This window comes from Opisthorchis viverrini, assembly GCF_000715545.1.
Source record: "Opisthorchis viverrini unplaced genomic scaffold opera_v5_366, whole genome shotgun sequence".
NCBI lineage: Eukaryota > Metazoa > Platyhelminthes > Trematoda > Opisthorchiida > Opisthorchiidae > Opisthorchis > Opisthorchis viverrini.
In genome coordinates this window covers 432,756-451,397 of record NW_008752019.1, presented here as the reverse complement: position 1 = coordinate 451,397, position 18,642 = coordinate 432,756, and the positions used below count along the sequence as shown (strand labels likewise).

The following is an 18,642-nucleotide window of genomic DNA, read 5'->3' as shown; positions in this document are numbered from 1 at the left end:
TTTTGATTGGCCCACACTCTAACCAAACAGAGTTTGGGTTTTCAGGCCCATAGCCGGTTCGAAACGCGTCCCCGCACCATACTCGGGCGTACGCGTTCACATCGCCTTCGATCAAGCAGTTCTCCTCCTACCCAGGCAAAGTTGCTGTGGAGAGTCCATGCAAAAACATAGGTGCTAGACTCGATTTTCGCTCTTAGAGCTCATACACAGTGCCCATCTTTGGCCGCCCCGAGATTTGAGCTCCAGACATCTGATATGGGAGGCCGGCGTGTTACTACTACTTCATTAATCCACGCTGGACGCACTCGAATTACCACGTCTGAACAAGGGATGCTGTCACCCCACACAGCCTCGAGTGCCGCTCCTTGAATCGTAAGTGGCGGTGACTATCCAGGATCATGAGCTGACGTTTTGTGGATGCACAGCACGTTCCAAAGAATATGCACATTTTCCTGCTCTTCAAAGATGGGAGCAGTATCATGAGCAATCTCCAAATCGACGAGGATTTCGTCAGCGACTATTTGAACGCCACGGCTTTGAAGCTTCTCTAATATTCGTCTCATTATCTTATCGATTACGAAATCGGAAATGAGTGGAAATTTGACAAACTTCCAGCCGTGTGTGCTGGGGAGGATACTCCAATTTACTGAGTCAAATGTGCCTTTCAAGTGGCTAGTCATTGTCCATTTCTTAAACGCCGGCTGTTGGTCAGAGCTCTCGACTCTTCACCCTTTGGCGTTCAGGGGATTTGCGTGCACCTTCACACATGGCGCCTACTGGTATGGAATTCATAGCATCAACCAGCACTAGCCACCTCGATCATGTTCTGGTGGAAGTTGAGAAGTTTTTCGTGTGGTGTTGTGTTAGTAGCGGTGCACGACAAGGGGTGCAAAGCATCTAGAAGCACGCATTTCCACTCAGTAACGTCGTCGATTTTAAAGGTCCACTTCCATTGACAAATATCTTTTAACAATGATTGACGAGTACTCCCGTTTTCCATTCGCCTCCCCACCCACCTTGATCACATGTTTGTTCGGAATTCCCTCATACGTCGATTCTGATCGTGGTGGAGCGTTCATATTGGACGAGGTGCAAACGTTTCTTCACGACAGGGGTGTAGCAACCAGTCGAAGTATCCCATACAATCCACGCGGTAGCGAACAAGTTGAACGACTAGATGGTACTCTTTGGAAGTCTGTTACTCTGACATTGAAGACTCAACAAAGGGACGTTACTGAGTAGGAATGCATGCTTCTGGATGCTTTGCACTCTGTTTAGCTTTTATTGTGCACTTCTACTAACACAACACCACACGAAAGTTTTCCTAACTTCCACCGGAGATCAACGTATGGCATCTTGCTTCCGACTTGTTTATCGACTCCAGGCCCCTTTCTGTTAGAAAGAATGACACGTTTTTCCAAATACGATCCGTTAGTTAAAGAGGTAGAACTTGTTAATTGCAACCTAAGGTATGCTTGCGTTCGTTTACCGGACGAAAAGGAAGGAACCGCTCCTTGTAAATATCTGGCATTCAAAGCACGAAATATCTCCGGTGTAGCGGCTCCTCAAGACGAGATTCAATCACACTCGATTGATCCTCCTGGAGGCAAAACGGCGCCACCAGGACAACTCATTGAAATTCCAGAGAATATTCTACAGTACATCACAGACCAACAACCTGTTCGACCACGTGATCTTCGAAATTGCGAATCCTGATCCATATTTTCCTGACAATAACCCCACCGGCGGGGAAGAATACTATATACTAACGTTGTGTTAAACTGTTTACTTGCTATTCATTAAACTAACTATGCTTCCTGTAAACATAAGTTCTTGGTACTCTCCGACTTCCAGACGTGTGAGAGTATATGAAGAATCTCCAGGAGCTTCCGTACACAAGGCGGTGTCCGTCAGGGGTGCCCAATCTCTCTATTCCTATTTCATTCCTTGATCGATGAGATAATGAGACGAATGCTGAAAGGCCTTCAAAACCCGTTTTCAAATAGCCTCTGACGAGAACTTGTCGATTTTAAGTATGCAGACAACATCGTTCTCATCTTCGAAGAGGAGATGGCACAGGTGTTTTTGGATGAACTGAACGAAGTCACCCCGTACTCTGGTATGCAGTTTGTCTCCACAAAGTGTAAGATCATGCTCGTTGACATGCAGACAATAAACACGCCACTTACAATCCAGCGGGAGACACTAGAATTTGTGGAGCGTTTTACATACCTTGGAAGTTGTATTAGTTATGATAAAAGCGTGGCAGATGGGGTCAGTTCACGATCGTGGGATGTTCGGGTCATGTTTGCTAATTTGGGACTCCTATGGCCTCAAATCGATATATCTGTATATCAAGGGACGTGTAGAGTAGGCTACCGTGTGGGTTTGTTCGTTCTCGGACTTCCTTGAAACGGTGGAATCAGTAGCATGCAGGCGATCACTGGAGTTTGCAGACGACCGATCAATCATATCCCGTTCGTTATGGAGTATAGCTGTCAATGATGATGCTGATAATGATAAGAATCCCGATGGTGATTATCATGGAAGTGATTATGTGGCAGCAATGCTGTTGATTAACCTAGTGCAGGGAATGGCAGTTATCAGCAAGATAATCGTTGATTGTGTCCAAAAGTCTTTGACGCTTTCGCAACAGGTCACGTAGATCGGAGAAGTTGCGATTTGTCCCGCACTGTAACTTGCAGTTCGGACCTTGTGTGTGGAAACTACGCTATGAATCGCGTTCATTCCCGACTTGACCCGCCACGGGAGGAACTATAACCTTCAACGGACGTTCCTCACCCTGTTGCTGTTAGAATTCCATAGGTAGTTCTCGTGGAAAACAGTGCGACCACTAGAATTCTGCGTGAACACATACCTCCTCGTGCGCAGAAAATGTTAATATCACGAGTCAACTAGAAGCAGCATGGCTGATCAGTCGGCCGCAAGTGTTGGCAGCGCTACCTCAGTATGAACTTCCAAAGGATGTCTAAAGCAACCAGGATATCGGATTTCAGCTTGTCGTTAGCTGTCTGTTAGTGACGTTGGTGCAAGAATGTAAATGATTTTGATGGTTGCGTTTAATGAAGGACCCTTGAGATGATCTGCCAGTCTTGGACAATAGTTGTTCCCAACGGAGTACACCATGGTGGACGCTGCTGTCAAAGCTAAAGGTAAGGCTGAAAGGTCCGGGTTTTCGCTTTGATACGCTATGAATCGGAAGCAGCAACCCATGTCTACAATCGACAAACAACTTCAACTTTGTCACCAAAAGGAGTTCGCGCAACGAGACTGGCTTCTGCTTTTAAGAAGTTTTTCATAGTTCAGTATCTGATCTGAAGTCCGCTGTGATTAGAACGTGGAATACAGTTATTCTTCGTGGTCATAAACGCCGTCGGACGTACCTCAAGTCTGCATTCAGCGGCAGTATTGTTCGTTTTTGTTTTCAATATGAATATTGCAATCTAATTTCTCCTATAAATTGCCTATTCTCCCTAACTGTTCTCTCACGAGGAAACTCATTACGGTATCTTTTCATGGGGATTCTTGGAATGGGCTTTGCTCGTCCGAAGAGGACTCACAAGAAAAGCAGTGTGGTTGTCCAAGTGCCTGTGTTAAAAGGAAAGTTAGTGATAACGTACGCAGCCATGGTCGGAAAGTGGCCAAGCGACTGGGTTTCTCTTCTGTTTTGAGCAGGCTTATACTACAGCCCATCGGACAATATGTTGGCGTCCTGTGTCGCCGTCAAAAGCGAAGGTAGTCCTATGAACATCACCTAATTTCGTGCACAATTATCTCTTATTCTTATATGAGGAATGTTTGAATGCAGGCTCAATGAGAAACGTTTTACTGAGGCACCTCTATGACACGTTATTTTCTAAGAGCCGCGATATATTTACAGCATTTTGGAAAGGGATGACCTCTGAATCAGTCACAAACTATTTATAAGCGATTGATCCGCAGCGTTGTTTCATACACACAATTTGGGCATTTAAATATTGACCAAATTTGGTTCGTTGCGACCGCAGATAGTTGTGACTTTCTGTTCCTAGTTACTACGAAGTAGTTTGGCCCGTCTCTAGCTTGTGAGTTCCATTATCATCATGACTGACAGCAATCCCATAAGAGAACCCCGGCTCTGTACCGTCGTACTTGTGGTTCTGTCACGTTCTGTGGGCTTATTATGAAGCGCCAACCTGTTTTGCCTTTTAGAGTCCAAACATGAATCCGTCGAATAACTCAACTTTCCCTTACCCTTCTGTGCCTGCGACGGAGGACATGAACAAGTATGCTCACTTGCTCCAGGTTATCGAGGAAATGGGCCGAGATATCAAACCAACATATGCAAATAACAAAAACGCTGCCGAACGCCTGAAGAAAAACATCCATACCGCGCGCATCCTTGTGCGAGAATGTGTTTCTGAACTTGAACGTGTATTGGTTGGTTAAGATTCCTTCACTCTTTTTGATCATTTGTTTCATTTCCATTAAAGCTTGCTTCATCTGTACATATATATGTTTAGTCCCGATCCTCTTCTCTGTTGGTTGTACGGCAGTGAAGCATCGGTGTTGAACACTGATGTCATGCTGTCGATGATGATGATGATGATCTCTGTTGGGCGAGACGTTTCCAGATATTACTACAATCATTACGTTTCTGCAGGAGCGTTACACCAGTAACTAAGAGTTTTGACTTCCTGATTTCCCAACCAGTCAACGTAAGAACGGTTGGGTAAATACCCGACAAAAAGTTAGCGATGATTAGGCATAGAAAATGCTATTACTGGACTTTCATTTCCAGTCTCTCAATTGTTAGCCCTGAAATAATCCTTGTTGACCACTACATCACTCCCGGTTGATTATGATCCCTGTGAATTGTTTCCGAGTCTCCGGGCTGCCTCCGTTTGGACTAACTCCACGATACGCCCGGGGACTTGTGTGCAATCGCTTGAACGCACCAAAGTCACATTCACTCACAAGTAAAGCGTCCCAGAAGATGGACAGAAAAGGACCGACATCCTGGCCATAAACGTTCTCAAACTCATAACCCATGACAGTCAAATTAGGTAACCGAGCAGTTGAGTGGGAACATGCCACCTTCATACCGACTAGAGAGCGGGTACTTTCAGCTTTCATTTGTCGTCCACGGCTCAAACTGACCAATAGCTAGCTAGACGGAATGATTCAGTACTGTAACTCCGTCGAATTGCAGTTGCAAGACCAAGGGAAACATCTAGGCCAATCGGTTGCGTAAGTCGAGCAAGCCCATGTTTCGGCGCATCCGGGCTCATTTCCTATCATTGGATAGAAGGATGAATAGTATGTGTTTACCGATCGCTCAATTTAGCCCTACGGTATATCATTTTGACACTTGCAATCATTCCATCCTAATTAGAATGGTGAACTTAGTGTACGTGTAAACGGCACACAGTAACCTGAGTTAGGAGCATACGTTGGGACCCACGTTGTATGGAATCAGGCCTTCACTGAAGTGGTCACGCACAGCAAGATGCACGCTGAGGCTCTCGGCGCGAATACCTAACCCATTTCCATATACCCATCAATAAATCACTACCTGGCATGCATTTTTGCGAGTGAGGACCCCGACAAGAAAAGGATAAAAAATGATTTCTGTTGGTGGGTTGCGGGATATGTATTGCTGGTATTCAAATCACTCTCGTTTGAACAATCGTCCTCCTGTCCTGGCCTAATTATTCTGGTGAGTCTACACCAAAACGGTTTTAGGCGTCTATGGCGCTGCCTGACTGTGAAGTCCAGACAGGCGGGTCAGTCGATCGTCACAACCAGGACAGTTACTGGGTTGTCGTTCGATGAGTCGGGCGCACCAATCACATCGCTCAAGTGTAAACACGAATTACAGCCCTTGAAAGATATGCTCAAGGCTCTGGAAAACGTGTAACGCCAAATGGATCGAAGACAAGACTGCACATACTTTGATTATAGTAATGCCCCAACCCAGTGTTAGCCGTCGCCACAACTTGTTCGCCAGTTTCTCTAAGTGAAGTCCACATCGTCTGTTGCACACAAGTACTCCGTAGAATAATGCTCAAAGAAAGAAACGCTTGCTGACCAAGATGCCGCCGAATCCGTTGACTCCAGAACAACGGCAAACAATGCTAGCAGAGCACACACCTTGGTCGAACGTCAGCAGAACGATTCGTTATAGTCGACAATGAAAGCGACCAATGATGCTGTTGCACCCTTCAAGCTGCAGTAAAAATAGTTGCATGCATCGTCGACAATACCAATAGCAGTATGCCCGATGGTAGGCCACCAGGTCATCTAACCTGCCGGGACCGCTCGTAAGGCACTGGAGGAATTGACAGGACACCGGAACGTTAATGGTTAACAAGTAGCTGGTGTCTGCTTCATTCCACCAATTTTAGGCCAACTGACAGCAAACCTCTGATTCGTCAGTCATCCGCACTAAAAGCTTACGTGCAATTTTCGATAGGACTTCTCCTGAACATGCACAAAAATCAGCGGTTCTGCCAGTTGGTCGGCAAATTTGATTCAGGTGTCGTTCATTTATTTGTCGGAAGACTTTTTTGGGGTACCATCGCACTATCGTGTACCACTACTAGCACGTACCACAACAGTCATCGGCGACGGATTACAGACCGATTCATCATAAAAATCGGTGCATCCTGGACGCAAACACATTCGGCCTAGCAGCAGTGAGCGGGAATACGTAGAAATCTGTCACAGCAACCTGACCTATGATTAGCAGATAAGACGTAATCCCAAGAGTATCACGAATTCATCGCAATTCCTGCATCACAATTAGCTGAAAAAAATTGGAAACCTCCGGAAAATGATCACAGGGTACGAATAGATAAACTGGGACGTCACTCTACATAAGGAAACGGGGTGTCTTGTAGACACGACTGTACAGAAACAGATAAAAACATGAAGATATTATACAAGTTTAAGGGTACCGGGTATGAGTCGAATTGTTGCTAGCTTTGTTAAAATAGGTACTGTGTGATCAAGAAATAGTCCATCATTCAGAGAACGTGACTGAGAACTTCGTAGCCTTTTAGCTGGCGTTGAAGGGGACGCCTGTTCATCCCAAGGTGAGTCGTTGGATGAGTGGATGAAATTGTTCCTATCATGTGGCAAGTTAGATAACGGACGTTTGGGACGAGCACGAGTGCCACACTTTGTCAGACCTGGCAACAATTTCCCGGATAGCGAATTGTTCGTGACAAGAGCCAAAGCGGATCGCAAACGCTGTTTCATGTCCTCCGTGACAATAAGTTGTTCATATGGAATTTTGCCTACAGAAGAGTGTGGAGACGCAGTCCGGGGTTCTCGTACACCAGTTGGAGACGCACGTTGTTTGTTCACATTGGTATATGCTGAAGAAGTTGGCATACTGTTCTCAGTTTGCAAATGTTCTTGTGTGGACAAACTGGAGGAACTTTCGGTGCTCTTTAGTTTTAAGTCACTGCTCTGGATTTTCGTGGACTTGTGCCTTGTGAGTAAAGTAGAATTATCATAAACCGAATCACCCAGATGAACCGTCGAGAAGAATTCCCTATCAGAGCCTGACAAGGTAGAGAAATGCTTGCTATCGAGGACTCGCATTTGCAACTCTGATATCCGCCACATTCGTCTAAACAAAGCTAATTTACGCCGCTCACGCTGGAGAACCATGTCAACTACCAGACGAGCCCGATCAAGACCAAAGCGAACACGGCGGAAAGAATCGAACGCTTGTTGTTCAGCTGCGAGGCGAGCCGCTTTGGCCAAAGCTTCTTTCGTTGTATCAACTGATTTACTGGCTAATTCAAGCCAGTGTGACGGGGGAGGATAAATAAGTGGTTTATTGAAATTCGCGCATCGTTTCAGACGCCAGTAAATTGTGATTGCACGCCGAATATCCTCGGGTATAGATGGCCTTTTGTTTACGTTGGATAAATCACTTTTAGCGGTCTTCGTGCTTCCCGTGGTCGTTTTGCTCGAGAGCCACGATTCGACATCGGTGTCTGTAACTAGGTTGTAAAAGTTGGTTTCCAATTCAAGCAGTCTGTAAAGGTGTGAAAACCGCATAAAATAATTATCAGCACACCAGCAGTAAAAAGTACCGAGAAAATGGAAAGAAAAGATTGACGGATACCTATGCATGTCTAGGATTGCAACAATGCATGATAAGAGTAAGCTCTCTCGGGACAAACAAAACTACTCATATATCTCGCGCATCCACTCTACAAAGGCATTCGCACTACACCCACCCATGTGCAGTAGTGATACTTCTTATAACTGATGAGATCTCGGGTGTCTCCCCCAAAAATATACACGGATGCTAGCGCCACTAATATTGCTGTTTTACACACTGTCTAGCAAGGCAGGCTACCGGTTGATGATGGGTATCAGATCACTCATTGACCTGATCATCGGTGACTTCAATGCTGGGTCGTAAAGTGTGACAGATAAGATCAATGCACGGATCTGCAAGGCTCAGGTCGCGTTTGCTAAGCTGAGATACCTATGGCGGAAAAGTGACACTTCTCTGAAACCCAAAGAACATGTATCAGGCTACATAACGGGGTATTTTGTTGTATGGTAGTGAGACTTGGTCTGCTCGAGCAGCGGACCAAAGCACGTGGGATCCGGTGTCTGCGAAACTGGTAACGAAGCAATTAGGAGACGTGTTCAGTTGTGCAACGGCAAATTCTATCGAAGAATATGTCCAGCACCAGAAGCTGTGGTGGTTGGGCCGTAATGCACATGCCTGATCGTTTGCCAAATCGAGTTGTGCTTTCTGTACCCGGGGCAGAGAGAGGGTCAATCTTAGGTCTGGCAGAGGGATATGAAAGAGGTTACAAAACGTTTGGGTGCTGTCAGTGCGACTCGTCCTTCAGGATAGGAACCGCGTGATCTCCACTGCGCCTGGTTGGAGACACTGAAAGATATGGCTGCTAATCAGTGTCAATGGCGTTCTTGTCAGCTTATATAGAGATTGCCTGAATAAGCGTTTGGGCAACTCGGAATGATTGTGGTAGACGTATGAAGTCCCTTTCCCGTTCACTTTTATCATTTTCTTCACAATAAAGGTCTCAAGTAAATCATGGTTGCGCAGCAACGAAGCATCAGTGTTGAACACTGATGTTATGCTGTCGATGAAGATGGGAGTAAAAGCCACCTGATTAACAGTCTGGAGCGACTGATTACAAAATAATGTCCACTTCTATTACTAAACATGTGCGCGATCATTCGGCCCGTTTTTCTGAAAGGTATGGTTGTTTCGCATCACAAGATAGAATTGGGATTCAAGTCTAGACACAAATTAAATTCTCGTCTTACAGTTATTTGCGCAGCAAGCATCAGTGTGGAACACTGATGTTATGCTGTCGATGAAGATGGGAGTAAAATCCACCTGATTAACAGTCTGGAGCGACTGATTACAAAATAATGTCCACTTCTATTACTAAACATGTGCGCGATCATTCGGCCCGTTTTTCTGAAAGGTATGGTTGTTTCGCATCACAAGATAGAATTGGGATTCAAGCCTAGACACAAATTAAATTCTCGTCTTACAGTTATGCTATAATTATGAGGAGCTGGATATATCTAAATGCGCGGTACAGTGCAACGCACTGCGAAGCGAAACGGCCGATCTCAATGAGACGTTCCACGAAAAGTTGGTGGCAACGTACATTATTCATTTTGATCGTTGCATACATCATAGAATGAATCAGGATGCGTTTACTGGGTACGATAAAAGACTATACGCATAAATTATGCCACCACGAACAAGTAGCGAAAATTCGACCATGTGTGTGCTGTGATTGCTAGACGCGTAAATAATAAGATGCCAAAAATTGTAACTTTTGCAACATTTATCCACTGTTCGCGGTCGAACGGCTAAGAGTTCAAACTACTGACTCGAAATTGCGGGTCCAACCCCCCCCCCTGATGTTTCGTGAGAGGCACACTGCTGATAATTTACAAGGTGAATGACAGCTGTATAGTGCTTCTCATCATTGATTGGCTTCACTTACAGGAAGAAATCACGACTGAAAGTTACCGTGTCTCCTTAAATTTCCATTACACTGGGATACATCAGAAAGCATTCAACAAAGAAAAAACGCAACAGAACTCATACTCTAGGTAGCGCAACGCCCCCTCTTCATCGTCCTGTATTTTAGCCAGGGCGTGATTACAGTCTTCCTTCGTATAAGCCTCGTGAGAAAAAATGCTGAAATGTTTTGTGCGTTGAGGGTGAGGTAAAACAATCTGTTTTTGATCCAGCGACAGGATTCTTCGATATTGCTGGTTTTCTAACTATTAAGAATTGTTCATCCTCAAATATAGTATTATGTCTCGTGAAATAGTAAGTCTTATTCCCTCTCCCCCGTAATCGAAATTTTAGTAAAGATTAAAAACTTTCTCCTTCCACGTCTTCATCGCGTTTATCTGCAGTTTTGGGGATGGGCAATGTTCACGATAGCCACATAGGCCTGAAACCACACACTGACCGCGTGATTGTCTGCCTTGCTGTCGCTCCCCTCTTGTCATTAAGTGAGGGGCACGTAACAGTATGAGTGGAATGATACCTTCCAGAGTGCCTTACCTTGAAAAAGTGAACTTGAAGGTCGCACGCATGTTGCGGTGCGGATATGTAAAACGAACCCTGTGCGACGTCAACGTTAAGATGTTTAATCCAATCCAAACTGACCCCCGAATTTGTGCGCAATTCAGCTTAGTCGGGAAGTACCTTTGTACAGTTCAATATAACGCAGAAACTCCCTAATCGAGCCCCATATGACTATGTGTATCTGTACACGAAAACAAACATTTTTAGTCAAGCAACAGTTAATCTGTGTTGAAAAATCAAAGTGACTGCATGATTTCGTCACATTTGTTACCCGCTTGGTCTAGAAGAGACGCTTCCCAAAAAATTTCACAAGCCGAAAAATGGCGCATATTTTGTGAGTTACCATTTGCGTTCCAAGGTCCCAAGATAAAACATGTGTAAGTTGTGCGAGAAAAACTGTTCACAAAATTCTGGAGATAGACGACATCCTGAAACAGATGTATCAGTAGTTTAACTGTCCGGGATGAATACTGATTTTGTTGGAGTTTACTATAGCTTAAGGAGTCAATAAATAGAGACAACACAAACGGCGACGAAACAAAAGAAGGCAAAAATTTGGACCCCGGTGGAGTAATCAACTGGACCTGCGCCTAGCTGACATAAAGGAGGCAGTCACTTCGACATAAAAGGTACACTGTATGGAAGGTGAACCACATAGGAAGAAACCGATTTCCTTGTTATTCCGCCATCGTCATCTTCAATAGCAATACACCAACAGTAATTAGCTGTCATACAACCATGGGGACAATGACCTGGTAAAGAGTGGAAAGCAAATGATGGTGAACTTACTCTAAACAGCCCCATATCTCCATAAAGACTATCAAGATCAAGGTGCCTGGGCATTCCAAAAACGATGAAATAGTACATCGTGTAGAAGAAAGAGGCCATTAGTGGGATTGAAACCACGTCCCTTCCGAAACCCAACTAGTATGACCCCATCATACCACGACAGGTAAATTCTAGCTAGGAAGTGACGGTATGCTCACCAGTGTGACCGGTTGCGTGCTACTCTTTGTAAGGTTTCTAACCACGTATAAAGAGGAACATGAGGACCCAGAACAGGAAGGCGCCAAGATCCCACAGCACCTATTTTGACAGAAACCGTTTGCAGTTCACGCTCCCAAGTCACGGCCTTCCTTCACATACGGTTTAGGGGACAGCACTATCTTTGGCAGACGGTGCCCGGCATGTGCGTTCCAACCGCCTCAACCTGACGAGTCTTCTTTGCTATCCGGTGGTTCTCATTCATCACAAAATACTCGCTTACACAACACTTCATTTTGAACACGATGAGGCCAGCTAACGCCCGCTATAACGCGAGCGCATCAATGATAAGACGTTTAGTCATCCCATCGGAGGGGACAAGTTTTACAACGTTACACCGTTGTTTATGTCCAACTTCGAGTTGTCGTTCCTTCACATTAATTACATGACCACACACCCTTCAGGTGCCGAGCTGCCATGCCACCGGAAGGAAGCACGAGGACTGAGATAGTTCTAGGTTGCTCAAGCCCAGACGGAAAGGCGAGATGCAGGGGTCGGGTTCGAACAACGGATCTTCCTGTAAGTAAATTCGCGCTCTAACCACTTGAGTCTATTCGCCTCACAGGCCCACTAACAAGCTTATGAAACATTGCCTAGAGACCGTGCGAGAAAAACGTTGGTTGTAGGAAATCCTAATATTACGCTTTTATGAGTAGCATTCAAGACATTGTGCAGGTCATGCTAGTTTAGAGCTTTTTATGACACTATGTTTTCGTATGCTCGCGAATCGGTTTATGGGTGCAAGGCAAAGCACATTTACTGGTTTATGTAACTATCACCTGTTCCCGCTAGCTAAAAGAAACAACAGACAGCTGAACTGAAGTACAGAGTCTTTCATCTCATCAACGTGTCCGTGGGTTTCGGTTCAGCCTTCATAAACTAGTTCAATTCGAAAGTCATGTGCAAAACAGACAACAGATAGTTAGTCACAGGTTTGAACACTCAAACGTGGATACTATCCGGCAAAAGGTTCCGAAAACTAATCATAAGTCAAATATCGCATGCGTGCATGAGGAGAAGTTATTTCCGGAAGGCTGAAAACATCACCCAATGGGAAACATCAGGACATTGATATGGGTTGCTATGGCAAAGGACCATCGAGATTTTGCACCACGTGACTTGCCTCATGCCGTTGTCCACACTTCACGTGATTGTCCGGCCATAAGCATGTGTTTACTCTCCACGTGACCGTTCGGTCCTAAGACCGAGTGCTGATTATAAGAAAGCCAGTGACGGCATCACAAATTAACGGTAGAACTTTGAAATAAAGTAGAATCAAAACGCCTGATTAACCGTGGCGTGTATTCTCCCAAGATTTCCCACAACATTTAAAACTGTGTGACACATTTTAATTCTGAAGCTGTATAAACAGATAACTTTCCGGTTGCCTATGCTCTGTGAGGAGGGAGGACAAGCGAACGGAGAACCTGTACTTTGCCCATCTGAAACTCGTGGAGGGCCGGAAATGAACGGAACAAATTAAAGAATCAACAAATTCAATTACACTTTCGGGATGTAATTCACCTACACTAAATGAATCGAGATGTTACGGGAATTCGTATGAATTACACGAACACTACACCAGTTAAACAACAATACAGGAGTAGGACTAACCGCTGTTGCCGGCTCACTGGTGGGATGTGGTTGGTGGGTGAGTGAGCTGTTTGCTTCTGAGGAGACTCTGATGTATGAGCTGATGTGCCATCTGCGGACGGTTGAATCTGCTGATCTCTTCGCGAATGCTTCAGACAAAGTCCCTATGGAAAGGCAACAAAAGACGTGGTGGAAAAAACGATTCGATCCGCAGCCGTGCGAAAACGAAAAGATAGTCATCTGAATTATTGGAACCAAGAGCACCCAAGAAGGCTTCCATAGGCCTGACCACCGTGACAAAGTTGATGATATCCTGAATTCAAAAACAGATGATCAACTTCTGGTAAATCTCTAAATACCAAAGTGTTCCAACGCGATTAACCGAAACCCCAAGGAAGTACGGCTTACTCGGTTCACAGTTTGGATACATGATTAAAATGCTGAAGACAAAAACTCAAAAAATAACGCAATAAAAACACACGTCTAATGGGAGTCCCAGCCAACTTGTCTAACCCGTGTGCGATTTCTCATGAATCAGTAGTAACCCGTGTAAAGATTGGGCATGCAGTGCTTCGAGTAAGATCTCGAGATACCTGAATAAGATCAACAATCCGCACATATGAAGCGTCGGACTCATCCGTTTAAATCCACGTAGTCATTAGAGCGCATGTGTGAAATTGGCTGAAATTACGTCCACATTAATAGTCGTTAATGTTAATTCTCTGGAAAAATGCAACTAATTAGAGAAGTTTTGGATTTAGGGATCAGTATGAAAATAGGTTGTTCAAAAAAAGTATTGACAAACCAATGTAAAAGCATCCATATAAAAGTAGGGCTCGTAAGCAGTCCTTGTTGTTGGGGAATCAAAATAACCGAAGCCGTTCTTCACCTGCCGAGCTTTCGACATCCACGAGCGCTCTGCCAAACCTTGGGTTCTACACTATTCTTATTTTGTTCTAAACGGTTGAAAGTGTATGACCGAAATGGGGTTTGCATGTGTGTTGTAAAGACAGCATACATCAATCAAAAACCAAAGCAACGTTAAGTCAATAGATGCATAGTGATAAAGAATGATAGTCGCAAGGCGAAACAGATTCTTCGGATACGTTTGGGACTTATTTCGGCCTGTTTTATCGAGCAGAAGTCTAGATTCGTGGCAGCGATCAGGTGTTTAACAGCACGGTGAACGGGGTATGGGGGAGGGCCAGCGGAATAAGACTTCCCGACTGCCTATGCTGAAAAAGCTGGTTTCACTGAAGTACAGCACCCTGGGACTTTGACAAAAAAAGTCTGACGATTAAAGTAAGCTTTCCTAGGGAATCCCACCAGAAGCCAGTGAGTAGATGATCCTATCAGCTAGGCTTTAAGAACGTAATCTGGCCCGAGGTTTCAGCAAGTGAGGCAAAACTGTCCGACTCCAAATGCTACTACGCACAGCACATCCGGTGCAAAGGGTGCTGTAGTAGTATGCCGGTATCCACTCGCTTCACTGAGGCCAGTCGTTTGAGCCAAATGTTTCGTTTGAGAGCCCCAACAGTGTGTGTGGGCACTCAAAGAGCACCCCAATACACACGAAACCATGACCCTCACAAACCAAAATGCTACCGTGCGAAATCGGCCATCGCGTGGTGCCGTCACTCAGTGCGCCGTAGTTGCTGCATATAGCAGGACGGGTAAGCAAAAATATAGTACAGCTGACGCCCCCTTCTTTCATTTCCAAGTATTCCCTCTTTTACAATAACCCAGTCTAATGTGAATGCTTTCTTCCCATCTTTGGCTGAGCACCTTTGGTGACGCGAAAGTCGCTGCAGCTGGATGTCGGGGTGGATACTATGTTGAAGCATCAGCTCGAGATAAAGCGCAAACTTACTGACCGGAAGGTCTATGGTTCGAACCCAACCTCATCGTCTCGACTGTTCCTGTCTAGACTTCGGTAACGTGGCAGTATTCCAGCCCTCGTGCCTCCTGTTGGCATGGCAGCTAGGCAGCGAAAGGGGCTACAGCTGAACGATTTTTTAAGAGTCAAGCGGGAGCGCCTCTACTTGATTAGACATTCGGGTGGATACGAAAAGTACGGACAGGGGAGAACAGCAGTATAATGCCTGCTGCCGGTGTGTGCCAATCGCAGTACCGAACTCCGAAACAGAGAAAATTGTCCGATCGCATTGTGTCCATCCACGAATCGGCCCAGAACATACCAGAATGCCATCAGGTACCGGTGGATGATCATTGCTAGCCGTTTGTTCTGGAATTTCTGAGTGGACTCCGAGCATATAGTTGTCCGTTGCTGCTTCCCGATGCGCTTTCCAGGTTCATGCAAAGCACGCACACAGTGTGTGGCCATTAACAAACTCATGGACCCCGAATTCAAAGAAATGTAAAAGAACATGCCTGTCCAACGTCTGTTTGATGATCTATGGCACCGTGGCTTTGCTGGAGGCCCGGCGACTAACACCCGTTTACAAATGTATCCATCCGAAGCATATTCCGACTCCAGGTAAAACTGAGTGTCAGCGCAGAACGGGGAGCTTGTGCCATTCCGAAAGACCGAACAAACAGAAGACGGTAAAAAAAAGTGCTGGAAACGTCTGAAGACTGCTCTGCTTAACTTGTTCTAGTCCTTAGAAGCCTCTTGCCCGTAAAAGCATCAAGGATCAAAACGGTTCTCTGATATCCAGCAAAGGTCGCTTGGATTGTTGAGCCCAATACTTGGAATAAATTAGTTGGTAAGGTGCCACCTAAAATCCAGACGGTTATCCTATAATAGGAACGCGCCCTGTTAATATGGAGACTCCTTCAGCCCCAAAAGTTAAAAAAATCGTTTAGTTGTAACATCCCTGTAGTGCATGGCCACCATGACACATTAGAAAAGCACTGGGGCTGAGATACTGCCAGGCTGCCCAAATCCAGACAGTAGTAGTCAAGACGCACAGTTGGGTTCGAACCGCAGACCGTCCTGCCCATGGGTTCGCGCCATAACTCCTGAGTTAGTCCGGGTTCGTCCTCAAACCCAGAAGTGTCTGAGTGTGTATCTCTACACAACCGTCATCGTGCTCCTGGTTCTGACGACCTACTATTTGCTATGTTCAAGGACGACGGTGAATTCATCAGCCTGTGCCTGTCCAGTCAACGTGCGTCTATCTGAGCGAAAAAGACAGCCCCGAACAGCCGGAGTGAGTCCACAATAGTATCCACCACCACGAAGGGTACTCGTAGAAGAAGCAGTAACCACAATAGTGCCAGTTGTTTTCCGTCACGAAGGGGGTAGTCTGACGGTTTGTGCGCCCCGAGAACCGGTGATCTATACTGCTCTCTCAGCAGGTTCCAGCATCAGGAATGACCGCTTTGCTCGACGTGCATCACACTCAGCTGAAACTTCCGTACTTCCGACTTCAGTAACAACCCTAAACACTTCGAAGTCTGTTTTCAAACCCCGAAAGTCTGTATGCTTGGCCGCCTCTAATTTTCGCACACTGAAGCAATCAGGGATAACAGGTGGCTCTTGTTCGTACACTGCACTGATGTACGCTGCCTGTCAGGAACAACGATAGAGGACGTAAGTAACGTGATTGGACTGACTGCCCCGTCGCTCTCTACAAATTTTCGGTTGCGCACCTCTGGTGATGCAGATTCCGCTGCAACTGGATGTGCTCCGGTAGCGGAAGCGTATCTGCTTGAGAGTCACCTTTGCGTGGTTCGCTTGGCAACTTGTATGACAGAATCCCCAGGACAGCGGAAATCGCTTGACAACGTGGTGCACATCCACGAACCAGCCCAGAATCCAAATCAACCACATCGCTGTCAGGTATCGGTGGTCAATCACTACTTACCGCTCCTTCTGGACTCTGACCATGCACTTGTACGCTGCCCCTTTTCATTGCGTTTTTCAGGTGGACACCCCGCTGGGCCACTGAGAAGCTAGTGGACCCAGAAGTCAAACGAGAATATCAGAACCAGCTCCTCGAACGCCTGCCGGGCGGCACGATGTTGGATATAAACAGCCACTGGGAAAGGATATCGAAAGCGCTATTCAAAGCCGGAATGTCTGTTTGCGGTGCAACCCAGCCAACATCATCCAAACAGTGGATCTCTGATAGGACCGTGTCTTTGCTGGAGAGCGACGACAGAATCCACCTGGCCGCAACCACAGTTCCACCCGTCGCATCGTCCGACGCCAGGTGAAACTGAGTGTCCGCGCAGACCGAGAAGCTTGGTGGACCCGGAAGGTCGAAGAAATGGAAGATGCGAAGAATGCCGGAAACGTGCGAAAATTGTTCCACTTGATTCGTTCGACTGGTCCTCGGAAACCTCTTGTCAGCGAAATAATCAGGGACAAAAATGGCTCCCTGATATGCAGCAAAGCAGAACGTTTGGACCGCTGGGCACATTACTTCGAGTAGCAGTTCAGCTGGCCATCTGCCACCTCCACTCCAGAAACCTGGCCTTCAACAGAACGGTAGACCGTAAATATGAAGCCGTCTTCAGTCCCGAAGTGTCCGAGTGTATTTCTCTACCCAAGCTTCATAATGCTGCTGGTCCTGATGATCACCGGGTAGATGCTGCGTTGACCACATCTTCACACTCCGTCAGGTGTAAGAGCAACACCACATGCATAAACGACCCTTGATTTCAAGGGTGCGTTTAATTCTGTCGATCAGTGCTGCTAACTACATTTGCTAAACAGGGTAAGCCCCAGAAGTTTGTAAACATAATCCGATCCCTATATTCACATACTTCTGGGCGGATGAGAGTGTATGATGAGCTCTCCATAAGCTTCCCTACAAAAAGTGGTGTCAGACAAGGATGTCCACTCTCCTCATTCTTGTTCAACTCCGTCATCGATGAAATAATGAGGCGAACACTGGACGATCTTCAAAACGCCGGTGCTCAAATTGTTGCTGGTGAGAGCCTTGAAGATTTGGAATATGCGGATGGCATCACCTTCATCTTTGGAGACCAAAGCGATACACAAGCTATTGAATAAACTGACCACCATCACACCATCTTTTGGCATGCGCCCTGCACCTTCAAAGTGCAAAGTCATGCTTCAGAACGTGCCATCTGCGACCACCTTCCTTGCAATTTAAGGAGAATCACTGGAGGTTGTGGAGAAGTCTACATACCTTGGTAGTTGTATTGGATCTGATGCAAACGTGTCTGATGAAGTCACGAAGAGACAGGACCTTACCGTGGTGTGACGGTTTGCGCACCTCAGCGATCCATTGAGCTATACTGGAGAGTGTCCCGCGACACTCACAGAGTCTCTCATACCAGGTTGGTCAATGGTTAGAGGTCTGACGAACACAGTCTCCTGGCCCTCCAGGTTGGGGGTTGGTACATGTGGCGACTTGTTCCGTAGAAGTGGTAATGCATTTGCATTT

The 18,642-nt window shown here is 45.9% G+C and overlaps 4 protein-coding genes across 4 annotated transcripts in view; 2 read left to right on the top strand and 2 right to left on the bottom strand.

Moving 5' to 3' along the window:
- T265_10383 (hypothetical protein) overlaps nucleotides 1-551 on the top strand; it is a gene marked incomplete at both ends in the record, with an annotated part of 26,858 nt that extends 26,307 nt beyond the window's left edge. Inside the window, one exon of the mRNA XM_009176739.1 lies at nucleotides 466-551. Within this exon, the coding sequence (XP_009175003.1) occupies nucleotides 466-551 (86 nt within the window). The remainder of the gene's footprint in view (nucleotides 1-465) is intronic.
- A 3,661-nt stretch (nucleotides 552-4,212) lies between these two features.
- T265_15142 (hypothetical protein) lies at nucleotides 4,213-15,961 on the top strand (the record flags this gene model as incomplete). Its single annotated transcript, XM_009176747.1, has 7 exons — nucleotides 4,213-4,432; nucleotides 8,457-8,574; nucleotides 8,721-8,900; nucleotides 12,073-12,187; nucleotides 15,390-15,479; nucleotides 15,539-15,826; nucleotides 15,887-15,961. The coding sequence occupies 7 exons, from the start codon at nucleotides 4,222-4,224 to the stop codon at nucleotides 15,959-15,961; spliced, it is 1,077 nt and encodes a 358-aa protein (XP_009175011.1).
- On the bottom strand, nucleotides 4,846-5,136 carry T265_10382 (hypothetical protein; the record flags this gene model as incomplete). The annotated part of the gene is made up of 1 exon (XM_009176738.1): nucleotides 4,846-5,136. The coding sequence occupies one exon, from the start codon at nucleotides 5,134-5,136 to the stop codon at nucleotides 4,846-4,848; it is 291 nt and encodes a 96-aa protein (XP_009175002.1).
- T265_15141 (hypothetical protein) overlaps nucleotides 6,775-18,642 on the bottom strand; it is a gene marked incomplete at both ends in the record, with an annotated part of 42,930 nt that continues 31,062 nt past the window's right edge. Inside the window, 2 exons of the mRNA XM_009176746.1 lie at nucleotides 6,775-8,053; nucleotides 13,283-13,425. Coding sequence (XP_009175010.1) covers nucleotides 6,940-8,053; nucleotides 13,283-13,425 — 1,257 coding nt within the window. The remainder of the gene's footprint in view (nucleotides 8,054-13,282; nucleotides 13,426-18,642) is intronic.